Source organism: Oncorhynchus gorbuscha, linkage group LG16 (genome assembly GCF_021184085.1).
Source record: "Oncorhynchus gorbuscha isolate QuinsamMale2020 ecotype Even-year linkage group LG16, OgorEven_v1.0, whole genome shotgun sequence".
NCBI classification, from domain to species: domain Eukaryota; kingdom Metazoa; phylum Chordata; class Actinopteri; order Salmoniformes; family Salmonidae; genus Oncorhynchus; species Oncorhynchus gorbuscha.
The window spans coordinates 95,750,689-95,766,250 of record NC_060188.1 but is presented as its reverse complement, the minus strand read 5'-3'; the positions used below and the strand labels follow the sequence as shown (position 1 = coordinate 95,766,250).

Sequence of the window (15,562 nt, the reverse complement as noted above, 5' to 3'; positions counted from 1 at the left end):
GCGTTTATTGGCGGCTCTCACAGTCTGTGCCCTGTAGCGGCAAAGTGCAGACCTCACCCTCCTCCAGGTGCGCTCACAACGTTGGACAAACGCTTGAGCGGAGGGAACGCTGGACTCGGCAAGCTGGGATGAGAACAGAGGAGGCTGGTAACCCAGACTACTCTGAAACGGAGATAACCCGGTAGCAGACGAAGGAAGCGAGTTGTGAGCGTATTCTGCCCAGGGAGCTGTTCTGCCCAAGACGCAGGGTTTCTGAAAGAAAGGCTGCGTAGTATGCGACCAATCGTCTGATTGGCCCTCTCTGCTTGACCGTTAGACTGGGGATGAAACCCGGAAGAGAGACTGACGGACGCACCAATCAAACGACAGAACTCCCTCCAAAACTGTGACGTGAATTGCGGGCCTCTGTCTGAAACGGCGTCTAACGGGAGGCCATGAATTCTGAACACATTCTCGATAATGATTTGTGCCGTCTCCTTAGCGGAAGGAAGTTTAGCGAGGGAATGAAATGTGCCGCCTTAGAGAACCTATCGACAACCGTAAGAATCACAGTCTTCCCCGCAGACAAAGGCAGACCGGTAATGAAGTCTAGGGCGATGTGAGACCATGGTCGAGAAGGAATGGGGAGCGGTCTGAGACGACCGGCAGGAGGAGAGTTACCCGACTTAGTCTGCGCGCAGTCCGAACAAGCAGCCACGAAACGGCGCGTGTCACGCTCCTGAGTCGGCCACCAAAAGCGCTGGCGAATAGACGCAAGAGTGCCTCGAACACCGGGATGACCAGCTAACTTGGCAGAGTGAGCCCACTGAAGAACAGCCAGACGAGTGGAAACAGGAACGAAAAGGAGGTTACTAGGACAAGCGCGCGGCGACGCAGTGTGCGTGAGTGCTTGCTTAACCTGTCTTTCAATTCCCCAGACTGTCAACCCGACAACACGCCCATAAGGAAGAATCCCCTCGGGATCAGTAGAAGCCACAGAAGAACTAAACAGACGGGATAAGGCATCAGGCTTGGTGTTCTTGCTACCCGGACGGTAAGAAATCACAAACTCGAAACGAGCGAAAAACAACGCCCAACGAGCTTGACGGGCATTAAGTCGTTTGGCAGAACGGATGTACTCAAGGTTCTTATGGTCTGTCCAAACGACAAAAGGAACGGTCGCCCCCTCCAACCACTGTCGCCATTCGCCTAGGGCTAAGCGGATGGCGAGCAGTTCACGGTTACCCACATCATAGTTGCGCTCAGATGGCGACAGGCGATGAGAAAAATAAGCGCAAGGATGAACCTTATCGTCAGACTGGAAGCGCTGGGATAGAATGGCTCCCACGCCTACCTCTGAAGCGTCAACCTCGACAATGAATTGTCTAGTGACGTCAGGAGTAACGAGGATAGGAGCGGACGTAAAACGTTCTTTTAGAAGATCAAAAGCTCCCTGGGCGGAACCGGACCACTTAAAACACGTCTTGACAGAAGTAAGAGCTGTGAGAGGGGCAGCAACTTGACCGAAATTACGAATGAAACGCCGATAGAAATTAGCGAAACCTAAAAAGCGCTGCAACTCGACACGTGACCTTGGAACGGGCCAATCACTGACAGCTTGGACCTTAGCGGAATCCATCTGAATGCCTTCAGCGGAAATAACGGAACCGAGAAAAGTAACGGAGGAGACATGAAAAGAGCACTTCTCAGCCTTTACGTAGAGACAATTCTCTAAAAGGCGCTGTAGAACACGTCGAACGTGCTGAACATGAATCTCGAGTGACGGTGAAAAAATCAGGATATCGTCAAGATAGACAAAAACAAAGATGTTCAGCATGTCTCTCAGAACATCATTAACTAATGCCTGAAAAACAGCTGGCGCATTGGCGAGACCAAACGGCAGAACCCGGTACTCAAAATGCCCTAACGGAGTGTTAAACGCCGTTTTCCACTCGTCCCCCTCTCTGATGCGCACGAGATGGTAAGCGTTACGAAGGTCCAACTTAGTAAAGCACCTGGCTCCCTGCAGAATCTCGAAGGCTGATGACATAAGGGGAAGCGGATAACGATTCTTAACCGTTATGTCATTCAGCCCTCGATAATCCACGCAGGGGCGCAGAGTACCGTCCTTCTTCTTAACAAAAAGAACCCCGCCCGGCCGGAGAGGAAGAAGGCACTATGGTACCGGCGTCAAGAGACACAGATAAATAATCCTCGAGAGCCTTACGTTCGGGAGCCGACAGAGAGTATAGTCTACCCCGAGGAGGAGTGGTCCCCGGAAGGAGATCAATACTACAATCATACGACCGGTGAGGAGGAAGGGAGTTGTCTCGGGACCGACTGAAGACCGTGCGCAGATCATGATATTCCTCCGGCACTCCTGTCAAATCGCCAGGTTCCTCCTGAGAAGTGGGGACAGAAGAAATGGGAGGGATGGCAGACATTAAGCACTTCACATGACAAGATACGTTCCAGGATAGGATAGAATTACAAGACCAATTAATAGAAGGATTATGACATACTAGCCAGGGATGACCCAAAACAACAGGTGTGAAAGGTGAACGAAAAATCAAAAAAGAAATAGTCTCACTGTGGTTACCAGATACTGTGAGGGTTAAAGGTAGTGTCTCAAATCTGATACTGGGAAGATGACTACCATCTAAGGCAAACATGGGCGTAGGCTTGTCTAACTGTCTGAAAGGAATGTTATGTTTCCGAACCCATGCTTCGTCCATGAAACAACCCTCAGCCCCAGAGTCAATCAAGGCACTCTATGTAGCACCCGAACCGGTCCAGCGTAGATGGACCGACATAGTAGTACAGGATCTAGATGAAGAGACCTGAGTAGTAGCGCTCACCAGTAGCCCTCCGCTTACTGATGGGCTCTGGCCTCTTACTGGACATGAATTAACAAAATGTCCATCAAATCCGCAATAGAGGCACAGGCGGTTGGTGATCCTCCGTTCCCTCTCCTTAGTCGAGATGCGAATCCCTCCCAGCTGCATGGGCTCAGTCTCAGAGCCAGAGGAGGGAGATGGTTGCGATGCGGAGCAGGGAAACACCGTTGATGCGAGCTCTCTTCCACGAGCCTGGTGACGAAGATCTACCCGTCGTTCTATGCGGATGGCGAGAGCAATCAAAGAGTCCACACTGGAAGGAACCTCCCGAGAGAGAATCTCATCTTTGACCACTGTGTGGAGTCCCTCCAGAAAACGAGCGAGCAGCGCCGGCTCGTTCCAGTCACTAGAGGCAGCAAGAGTACGAAACTCTATAGAGTAATCCGTTATGGATCGATCACCTTGGCATAGGGAAGCCAGGGCCCTAGAAGCCTCCCCACCAAAAACTGAACGGTCAAAAACCCGAATCATCTCCTCTTTAAAGTTCTGGTAATTGTTAGAACAATCAGCCCTTGCCTCCCAGATAGCTGTGCCCCACTCTCGGGCCCGGCCAGTAAGGAGTGAAATGACGTAAGCAACCCGAGCTCTCTCTCTAGAGTATGTGTTGGGTTGGAGAGAGAACACAATCTCACACTGGGTGAGAAAGGAGCGGCACTCAGTGGGCTGCCCGGAGTAGCAAGGTGGGTTATTAACCCTAGGTTCTGGAGGCTCGGCAGGCCAGGAAGTAACAGGTGGCACGAGACGAAGACTCTGGAACTGTCCAGAGAGGTCGGAAACCTGAGCGGCCAGGTTCTCCACGGCATGGCGAGCAGCAGACAATTCCTGCTCGTGTCTGCCGAGCATGGCTCCTTGGATCTCGACGGCAGTGTTACGAGCGTCTGTAGTCGCTGGGTCCATTCCTTGGTCGGATCCTTCTGTCATGCAGGTGAGTGAGGACCCAAAAGCGACTTGGCGAAAACAGAGTTTTTAATCCAGTAAGAAACTTTACAAAACAAAAAGCATAATACTACTCGTAAAGACGAGAACAGACTGGAGACTTGATCGAGAACTGCAGGTTGCCTCGGGAAGGCACTTGAACCTAGCAGACTCAGACACCTGCTCACCACGCAGCATCTGAGGGAAACACGACACGACAGGGCAAAACATAGACACAGCACGGTGAATTATAGATAAGGATCCGACAGGGCAGGTACGGAAAACAAGGAGAGAAATAGGGACTCTAATCAGGGAAAAGGATCGGGAACAGGTGTGGGAAGACTAAATGATGATTAGGGGAATAGGAACAGCTGGGAGCAGGAACAGAACGATAGAGAGAAGAGAGAGCGAGAGAGTGAGAGAGGGAGGGGGAGAGAGAGGGATAGAAAGAGGGAAAGAACCTAATAAGACCAGCAGAGGGAAACGAATAGAAGGGGAAGCACAGGGACAAGACATGATAATTAATGACAAAACATGACACACACAGGATACACACACACACAGGATAACTGTATCCGTAACAGTGGACTTCAGGAAACAGCAGAGGGAACACCCCCCCCTATCCAAATTGATGGAACAGTAGCGGAGAGGGTAGTAAGTTTTAAGTTCCTCGGCATACACATCACAGACGAACTGAATTCGTCCACTCACACAGACAGCATCGTGAAGAAGGCGCAGCAGCGCCTCTTAAACCTCAGGAGGCTGAAGAAATTTGGCTTGTCACCAAAAGCACTCACGAACTTCTACAGATGCACAATCGAGAGCATCCTGGCGGGCTGTATCACCGCCTGGTACGGCAACTGCTCCGCCCACAACCGTAAGGCTCTCTAGAGGGTAGTGAGGTCTGCACAACGCATCACCGGGGGCAAACTACCTGCCCTCCAGGACACCTACACCACCCGATGTTACAGGAAGGCCATAAAGATCATCAAGGACAACAACCACCCGAGCCACTGCTTGTTCACCCCGCTATCATCCAGAAGGTGAGGTCAGTACAGGTGCATCAAAGCTGGGACCGAGAGACTGAAAAACAGCCTAACCCTAACCCTTACGGGGGGAATAATTACACTGTTTGTATTCGACCATATTCCCAGTCACTTTGCCTTAGTTAAATGCGGTGGTTCACGCTTTCAGTTTTAATAGTCACAGTGTGAACAACATCCCCTATATACTTCCTGATGAACTCAGTCACCGTGTCCTGTGTATACGTCAATGTTATTCTCAGAGGCAACCTGGAACATATTCCAATCTGCGTGATCAAAACAAACTTGAAGTGTGGATTCTGATTAGTCAGACCAGCGTTGACTAGACCTTAGCATGGGTGTACTTCCTGTTTGAGTTTCTGCCTATAGGAAGGGAGGAGCAGAATGGAATCGTGATCTGATTTGCCAAAGGGAGAGCCTTTTAGCCATCCCAGAAGGGAGAGTAACAGGCAATGTGTTGATAGAACTTTGGTAACGTTTCCCTCAAATTTGCTTTGTTAAAATCCCCAACTACAATAAATGTTGCCTCAGGATATGTGGTTTCCAGTTTGCACAAAGTCCAGTGTAGTTCCGTTTTGGTATCAGATTGAGGGGGAATATACATGGCTGTGACTATAAGCGAAGAAAATTCTCTTGGGAGGTAATATGGCCGGCATTTGATTGTGAGATATTCTAGGTTGGGTGAACAAAAGGACTTGAGTACTTTTTTTTGTTGTCGTATTTCTGGTCGTAATGCTGGTGAGTTAACGTCGCTCTGATATCTGAAAGTTATTTCAAGTTGGATGTAATAACATGAAAAATGTTCTGGGCTAATAGCGTAAGAAATAACACACAAAAAAACGAAATACTGCAAAGTTGGTTAGGAGCCAGAAGCAGAGCTTCCATGTCTGTCATGTCTTCGGAGCTAGTAGCAGAGCTTCCATGTCTGTCATGTCTTAGGAGCTAGTAGCAGAGCTTCCATGTCTGTCATGTCTTAGGAGCTAGTAGCAGAGCTTCCATGTCTGTCATATCTTAGGAGCTAGTTGTCTCATATCATATCATCATATCATCATACTGTTTCTTGTCCTCATCTCTGTCTCATATCCTCTGACTGTTTCCTGTCCTCATCTCTGTCTCATATCCTCTGACTGTTTCCTGTCCTCATTTCTGTCTCATATCCTCTGACTGTTTCCTGTCCTCATTTCTGGCTCATATCCTCTGACTGTTTCCTGTCCTCATTTCTGGCTCATATCCTCTGACTGTTTCCTGTCCTCATCTGTCTCATATCCTCTGACTGTTTCCTGTCCTCATCTCTGTCTCATATCCTCTGACTGTTTCCTGTCCTCATCTCTGGCTCATATCCTCTGACTCGTCATGACCAGACGGTAAGAGGCCTACTGTGTCCCATTTATAATAATAATAATAATAATAATAATTTGTTCTCCACCAAACTCCTCCAACATAGTAATCAACTAGACTAGGCCATCCTTCCAGTAGCATTAGTTTGGAACTAACTACTTCCACTTTACTTTATATAGACTCTTACAGTCTTAGAAGTAAAGGTGCCTGGAAGCTTTTTGGGTTGCCACACTGCCAGAATCTTTCCAGTTAAAAGAAGGTCCTAGAGGAACCGCTGTGTAAAAGTTCAAACTGGAACCTTTTTGGGTTGCCACACCGCCAGAATCTTTCCAGTTAAAAGAAGGTCCTAGAGGAACCCCTGTGTAAAGGTTCAAACCGGAACCTTTTTGGGTTGCCACACCGCCAGAATCTTTCCAGTTAAAAGAAGGTCCTAGAGGAACCCCTGTGTAAAGGTTCAAACCGGAACCTTTTTGGGTTGCCACACCGCCAGAATCTTTCCAGTTAAAAGAAGGTCCTAGAGGAACCCCTGTGTAAAGGTTCAAACCGGAACCTTTTTGGGTTGCCACACCGCCAGAATCTTTCCAGTTAAAGGAAGGTCCTAGAGGAATCCCTGTGTAAAAGTTCAAACTGGAACCTTTTTGGAATGCTCAGGGTTCTAATTTGAACCTTTTTAATAATATATTACAGTTTTGGCAGCCTATCAGATTGAAGGCGTGGCGTTCAAATGTATTTTTGGCAAACCCGTTAGCATAAATGTAAGTCCAGTTCATCATGTTAAGTTTGTACACTTTACATTTAAGTTTTCCTATAATATTTATGCATATGACATATTTTAATGTAATATTATTAATACTAACATGGCTGATTACATATAGTAATAAATTGGCAACTATTCTAGCTTTAGGATTTGCATAGGTTCTTGAGGAACTCATAGACCTCTGTTAGCCTCATTGACGCTATGAAACTGTCAGTGTTTAATTTAACGTGATGACAATACAACAGAACTGATGAAGACATTTACTATAACAGGTGGCCCCAAAAAATATATTGATTAAAGCCACGCCCCTACTAAGCCACGCCCCCACTCCACTGATAGAAGCACACACACACACACACACACACTACATATTGTTTAAATGTATGTAAATTGTAAAGTATTTTGTCTGTAATGTTTTTGTTCGTTATGTGTCAGACCCCAGTAAAACTAGCTGTCACCATTGGCGTCGGCTAACGGGGATACTAATAAATCAAATCCCTCCAGGGTTTTTCTATGAACCTGTTGCTATATTGATCCATTAAAGGTCCTCCCAGAACCTCTCAACTAACCAAAGGTGCAAGTATGAACCATTGACTAACAATGGTTCATCGCAGATCTCCAGGGTTCCTCAAGTCACCTCTAATTCTAAGAGCGGATAGACTATATACTCAAGTAACAACTCACTTTTTGTCCTACAGGTGAACGAAACCAGAAGTACAAAGAACTAAAGAAGAGAGATGAGACTATGGACAGTGAGTTGACCATTACATACTCTCTGTGCACCATTCCTGCGTAGGTTGTAGAAAGTTACATATCTTGTATCCCTTTTAGTCTAAGACGTTTTCCCTGCCAACTTTTTTCGTCCTTTTCTTTATATCTGAAAGTTATTCCCGGTATCAAAGACAAACCTTTTATTTCCGCCAAAACGACTTAGTAATAATTTCGGTCAAGTTCTGCCTACGGCTTAGTATGTAACGTAGCCATAATGCTGAGGCAACATTAGCACGCTCTACGCTCTTAAACTCTTTATGGTTGCTAGGCAGCACAAGTTTTCTGCAGGCTATCTCTGCAGTAGATTGCAACTCCGCCCCCTTTGGCAGTTCTATCTTGTTGGAAAATGTTGTAGTTGTCTAGTGTGTTGGGAACAGAGAATAAAAGGAGTAGATTTCTGGGCATGGTAGAATAGATTCAGGGCATAATGTGCAGTCGTGGCCAAAAGTTTTGAGAATGACACAAATATTAATTTCCACAAAGTTTTCTGCTTCAGTGTCTTGAGAATTTCTTTGTCAGATGTTACTATGGAATACTGAAGTATAATTACAAGCATTTCATACGTGTCAAAGGCTTTTATTGACAATTACATTAAGTTGATGCAGAGTCAATATTTGCAGTGTTGACCCTTCTTTTCAAGACCTCTGCAATCCGCCCTGGCATGCTGTCAATTAACTTCTGGGCCACATCCTGACTGATGGCAACCCATTCTTGCATAATCAATGCTTGGAGTTTGTCAGAATTTGTGGGGTTTTGTTTGTCCACCCACCTCTTGAGGATTGACCACAAGTTCTCAATAAATTAACGTCTGGGGAGTTTCCTGGCCTGCCTGCTGCCATTCCTGAGCAAGCTCTGTACTGGTGATGCCCCGATCCCACAGCTGAATCAACTTTAGGAGACGGTCCTGACGCTTGCTGGACTTTCTTGGGCACCCAGAAGCCTTCTTCACAACAATTGAACCGCTCTCCTTGAAGTTCTTGATGATCTGATAAATGGTTGATTTCGGTGCAATCTTACTGGCAGCAGTATCCTTGCCTGTGAGGCCCTTTTTGTGTAAAGCAATGATGACGGCACCTGTTTCCTTGCAGGTAACCATGGTTGACAGAGGGAGAACAATGATTCCAAACACCACCCTCCATTTGAAGCTTCCAGTTTGTTATTCAAACTCAATCAGCATGACAGAGTGATCTACAGCTCGGCATTCAACACCATAGTACCCTCCAAGCTCGTCATCAAGCTCGAGACCCTGGGTCTCGACCCCGCCCTGTGCAACTGGGTACTGGACTTCCTGACGGGCCACCCCCAGGTGGTGAGGGTAGGCAACAACATCTCCTCCCCGCTGATCCTCAACACGGGGGCCCCACAAGGGTGCGTTCTGAGCCCTCTCCTGTACTCCCTGTTCACCCACGACTGCGTGGCCACGCACGCCTCCAACTCAATCATCAAGTTTGCGGACGACACAACAGTGGTAGGCTTGATTACCAACAACGACGAGACGGCCTACAGGGAGGAGGTGAGGGCCCTTGGAGTGTGGTGTCAGGAAAATAACCTCACACTCAACGTCAACAAAACTAAGGAGATGATTGTGGACTTCAGGAAACAGCAGAGGGAACACCCCCCTATCCACATCGATGGAACAGTAGTGGAGAGGGTAGCTAGTTTTAAGTTCCTCGGCATACACATCACAGACAAACTGAATTGGTCCACTCACACTGACAGCGTCGTGAAGAAGGCGCAGCAGCGCCTATTCAACCTCAGGAGGCTGAAAAAATTCGGCTTGTTACCAAAAGCACTCACAAACTTCTACAGATGCACAATCGAGAGCACCCTGGCGGGCTGTATCACCGCCTGGTACGGCAACTGCTCCGCCCTCAACCGTAAGGCTCTCCAGAGGGTAGTGAGGACTGCACAACGCATCACCGGGGGCAAACTACCTGCCCTCCACGACACCTACACCACCCGTTGTTACAGGAAGGCCATAAAGATCATCAAGGACATCAACCACCCGAACCACTGCCTGTTCACCCCGCTATCATCCAGAAGGCGAGGTCAGTACAGGTGCATCAAAGCTGGAACCGAGAGACTGAAAAACAGCTTCTATCTCAAGGCCATCAGACTGTTAAATAGCCACCACTAACATTGAGTGGCTGCTGCCAACACACTGTCATTGACACTGACCCAACTCCAGCCATTTTAATAATGGGAATTGATGGAAATGATGTAAATATATCACTAGCCACTTTAAACAATGCTACCTTATATAATGTTACTTACCCTACATTATTCATCTCATATGCATATGTATATACTGTACTCTACAACATCGACTGCATCCTTATGTAACACATGTATCACTAGCCACTTTAACTATGCCACTTTGTTTACTTTGTCTACACACTCATCTCATATGTATATACTGTACTCGATACCATCTACTGTATGCTGCTCTGTACCATCACTCATTCATATATCCTTATGTACATGTTCCTTATCCCCTTACACTGTGTATAAGACAGTAGTTTTGGAATTGTTAGTTAGATTACTTGTTGGTTATCACTGCATTGTCGGAACTAGAAGCACAAGCATTTCGCTACACTCGCATTAACATCTGCTAACCATGTGTATGTGACAAATAAAATTTGATTTGATTTGATTTGATCTCCAGCCTTGTCCTCGTCAACACTCGAGAGAATCACTGACATGATGTCAGCTGGTCCTTTTGTGGCAGGGCTGAAATGCAGTGGAATTGTTTGGGGTGGATTCAGTTCATTTGCATGGCAAATAGGGACTTTGCAATGAATTGCAATTCATCTGATCACTCTTGATAACATTCTGGAGTATATGCAAATTGCCATCATACAAACTGAGGCAGCAGACTTTGAAAATTAATATTTGTCATTCTCAAAACTTTTGGCCACGACTGTACAGACAAGGGTATGGTAGGATGTGAGTACAGTGTAGGTAAACCTAGGCATTGAGTGATGATGAGAGTGGTTGTGTCTCTGGAGGCACCAGTTAAGCCAGGTGAGGTCTCTGTACGTGTGGGGGTGGGACAAAAGAGGCATGTTGGGCGGGGCTGGGGGTTCTACAGGGAAATTAAACAATAATACACTAACCCAAACAGCAGTGGACAAGGCATATTAACATTAGGGAGAGGCATGTGTAGCCGAGTGATCATAGGGTCCAAAGAGCAGAAATAGGTGAGTCAGGAAGCCGTTTGGTAGTCGCTACTACGCTAGGCGAGCTGGAGACACTGTGATTCAGACAGCTAGCGGACTGGAGACACTGTGATTCAGACAGCTAGCGGGCTGGAGACACTGTGATTCAGACAGCTAGCGGACTGGAGACACTGTGATTCAGACAGCTAGCGGACTGGAGACACTGTGATTCAGACAGCTAGCGGTCTGGAGACACTGTGATTCAGACAGCTAGCGGTCTGGAGACACTGTGATTCAGACAGCTAGCGGACTGGAGACACTGTGATTCAGACAGCTAGCGGTCTGGAGACACTGTGATTCAGACAGCTAGCGGACTGGACACTGTGATTCAGACAGCTAGCGGGCTGGAGACACTGATTCAGACAGCTAGCGGGCTGGAGACACTGTGATTCAGACAGCTAGCGGACTGGAGACACTGTGATTCAGACAGCTAGCGGACTGGAGACACTGTGATTCAGACAGCTAGCGGACTGGAGACACTGTGATTCAGACAGCTAGCGGTCTGGAGACACTGTGATTCAGACAGCTAGCGGACTGGAGACACTGTGATTCAGACAGCTAGCGGACTGGAGACACTGTGATTCAGACAGCTAGCGGACTGGAGACACTGTGATTCAGACAGCTAGCGGACTGGAGACACTGATTCAGACAGCTAGCGGACTGGAGACACTGTGATTCAGACAGCTAGCGGACTGGAGACACTGATTCAGACAGCTAGCGGTCTGGAGACACTGTGATTCAGACAGCTAGCGGTCTGGAGACACTGTGATTCAGACAGGTAGCGGACTGGAGACACTGTGATTCAGACAGCTAGCGGTCTGGAGACACTGTGATTCAGACAGCTAGCGGACTGGAGACACTGTGATTCAGACAGCTAGCGGACTGGAGACACTGATTCAGACAGCTAGCGGACTGGAGACACTGTGATTCAGACAGCTAGCGGGCTGGAGACACTGATTCAGACAGCTAGCGGGCTGGAGACACTGTGATTCAGACAGCTAGCGGACTGGAGACACTGTGATTCAGACAGCTAGCGGACTGGAGACACTGTGATTCAGACAGCTAGCGGACTGGAGACACTGTGATTCAGACAGCTAGCGGTCTGGAGACACTGTGATTCAGACAGCTAGCGGTCTGGAGACACTGTGATTCAGACAGGTAGCGGACTGGAGACACTGTGATTCAGACAGCTAGCGGTCTGGAGACACTGTGATTCAGACAGCTAGCGGACTGGAGACACTGTGATTCAGACAGCTAGCGGACTGGAGACACTGATTCAGACAGCTAGCGGGCTGGAGACACTGTGATTCAGACAGCTAGCGGGCTGGAGACACTGATTCAGACAGCTAGCGGGCTGGAGACACTGTGATTCAGACAGCTAGCGGACTGGAGACACTGTGATTCAGACAGCTAGCGGACTGGAGACACTGTGATTCAGACAGCTAGCGGTCTGGAGACACTGTGATTCAGACAGCTAGCGGACTGGAGACACTGTGATTCAGACAGCTAGCGGTCTGGAGACACTGTGATTCAGACAGCTAGCGGACTGGAGACACTGTGATTCAGACAGCTAGCGGTCTGGAGACACTGATTCAGACAGCTAGCGGACTGGAGACACTGTGATTCAGACAGCTAGCGGACTGGAGGCACTGTGATTCAGACAGCTAGCGGGCCGGGGCTAGCAGATGGGCCTTTGGCGACGTCGCAACAGAAAAGCCTGATGAAACCACATTGGACGTTTACGTCGGCAGATCAGTCGTGATGGATTGGCAGGGCTCCGAGGCGACAATAAAGGGTCCAGGCCAATTGGAAAAAGAGGTATTGTAGCCCAAGAATTAGCTGGCAGACCTCTTCGGCCACCCGGGAGATGGACCTAGCTCAAGGCTAACTGATGCTTGCTTCGGGACAGAGGTGTTAGCTAGCAGTAGCTACTCGTTGATATTATTAGCTAGCAGTAGCTACTGGTTGATATTGCGCTGTTCAGACTGGCAGGAATTGACCGTGCTGAAGCTGGCTGGTGTCCGAGTTAACAGTGAGGACCGCTAGCAATGTCTAACTGACTACTAGCTAGTAGCCATGGAGGTTGAAATATAATAAGATAATAATAGGAAAGAGATGAAACGTGGATGAAAACAGCACAGACTGTTTCTAAATATCACTTTTAATATGTCAGCGGTATCACACGTTCACGTGATAGCATGTAGCATTTAGGCTACATTATAGCATGTAGCATTTAGGCTACATTATAGCATGTAGCATTTAGGCTACATTATAGCATGTAGCATTTAAGTTCTGTTATATTCCATTATATTCTTATTAGAAAATATACAGTGGGGCACAAAAGTATTTAGTCAGCCACCAATTGTGCAAGTTCTCCCACTTAAAAATATCTGTTGACCTCTGTCATTGCCAACAAAGGGTATATATAACAAAGTATTGAGATAAACTTTTGTTATTGACCAACTGCTTATTTTCCACCATAATATGCAAATAAACTCATTAAAAATCCTACAGCGTGATTTTTTTTTCTTCTCATTTTGTCTGTCATAGTTGAAGTGTACCTATGATGAAAATGAAAATTACAGGCCTCGCTCATCTTTTTAAGTGGGAGAACTTGCACAATTGGTGGCTGACTAAATACTTTTTTGCCCCACTGTATCTGTGTTGACTGTGATCGGATAGGTGTGTCTTTGTCTGTTTCGACAACAAAATAACAAACTGTTGATTTAATTTGGCTGGTGTAACCACGGCTACACAGACCTGTAACATGCCCAATTAAAACTCAAAATATGCAATTATTTTCCTTTTTGAAAACAAACATTTTATTCGTCCTTATAATGTTTCTTAGGAACCTGCCTAAAGCAATTGATAATGGCTAGAATTGTTAATGGTGTATATTCAATGTATTTATTAAAATAGACGACGCCCACCCTGCACACCACTACTACCAGTCCTCCCCGGCGTGCACACGGGAGGACTAAAAGGTGTATTCAGGCAAGAATGTTGTCAAAATGGGCCTGTTTATAAAGAAGGGGGGGGTCATATAAACATTGCCCGTTTGATTTAAATCCTATGTGTAAGCAGTATTGTAGTCTATACTGATCGTTATCTGGCATTGATTCATATTTCCACAGGTTTTCTGGATTCATTTGATGAGACTAAAGCTACAGAGGTGGAGAAAAATCGTCAGACACAGGCCATCATCGTAGCTCTACTGGAACACTCCAGCAGAGTGAGTGAGAGTGAGTGAGAGTGAGTGAGAGTGAGTGAGAGTGAAACCGTCAGACACAGGCCATCATCGAAGCAGAGTGAGTGAGTGAGAGAGAGAGTGTGAGAGAGAGACCAAGGAGGCCCTACAGCAGCACCTAGATCTTCTGCACAGATTCTGTCAGACCTGGGCCCTGACAATAAATCTCAGTAAGACCAAAATAATGGTGTTCCTAAAAAAGGTAAATTCCCAGGACCACGAATACAAATTCCACCTAGAGCACACAAAAAACTATACATACCTTGACCTGAAATTCTTCAACAAAACTGTGAACGTTCCATCAAAGAAACATCAAATTCGACATACCAATTAGGATCTGGCTAAAAATACTTTTATCCGTTATAAAACCCATTGCCCTTTATGGTTGTGAGGTCTTGGGGTCCTGCTCACCAATCAAGAATTCACTAAATGGGATAAACACGAGGCCGATACCCGCTAATTATCAAAATCCATAAAAGATCTGTTAAATTCTACAACCACCTAACAGGAAGCGATTCACCAAACATTCCATAACAAAGCCATCACCTACAGAGGATATACACCTGGAGAAGAGTCCCCAAAGCAAGCTGGTCCTGGGGCTTTGTTCACAAACACAAACACAACCCACAGAGCCCCAGGACAGCAACATAATTAGACACAACCAAATCATGAGAAAACAAAAAGATAATTACTTGACTCTTTGGAAAGAATTTACTAAAAAAACAGAGCAAACTAGGATGCTATTTGGACCTAAACAGAGAGTACACAGTGGCAGAATACCTGACCACTGTGACTGACCCAAACTTAAGGAAAGCTTTGACTATGTACAGACTCATAACCTTGCTATTGAGAAAGATCGTCGTAGGCAGACATGGCTCTCAAGGGAAGACAGGCTATGTGCTCACTGCCCACAAAATGAGGTGGAAACTGAGCTGCACTTCCTAACCTCCTGCCCAATGTATGACCATATTAGAGACACATATTTTCCTCAGATTACACAGATCTACAAAGAATTTGAGAGAGAGACGAGAGAGAGGAACAGAGAGGAGAGACAAGAGAGGAACAGAGGAGAGACGAAAAAGGAACAGAGAGGAGAGAGAGAAAAGGGGACAGAGGGGGAGGGAGGGAGGGAGAGATGGACAGAGATAGAGAGAGCTCTACTGGAACACTCTAGTGGAGGGAGGGAGGGAGGGAGGGAGAGCTCTACTGGAACACTAGTGGAGGGAGAGGTTCAACTGATGTTACCCATCTGCCATGTGCTTGTCTGCTGTTCTCAACGAAACAGCTCGGCCACTAAGTTCACCACTTGGCCGTTGTTTTGTTAAAATACTCCCAGGTCACAGCTTGGACATTGCCTTGTTTTGCCTTCGTTCTTCTTCGTTTGTTTATTACGAGTT

The 15,562-nt window shown here is 46.9% G+C and overlaps 1 protein-coding gene across 1 annotated transcript in view; it reads left to right on the top strand.

Annotated features, from left to right (window-relative positions):
* ift74 (intraflagellar transport 74) overlaps positions 1 to 15,562 on the top strand; it is a 60,934-nt gene that overhangs the window by 26,557 nt on the left and 18,815 nt on the right. The window contains exons 15-16 of the mRNA XM_046303566.1: positions 7,628 to 7,681; positions 14,053 to 14,150. Coding sequence (XP_046159522.1) covers positions 7,628 to 7,681; positions 14,053 to 14,150 — 152 coding nt within the window. The remainder of the gene's footprint in view (positions 1 to 7,627; positions 7,682 to 14,052; positions 14,151 to 15,562) is intronic.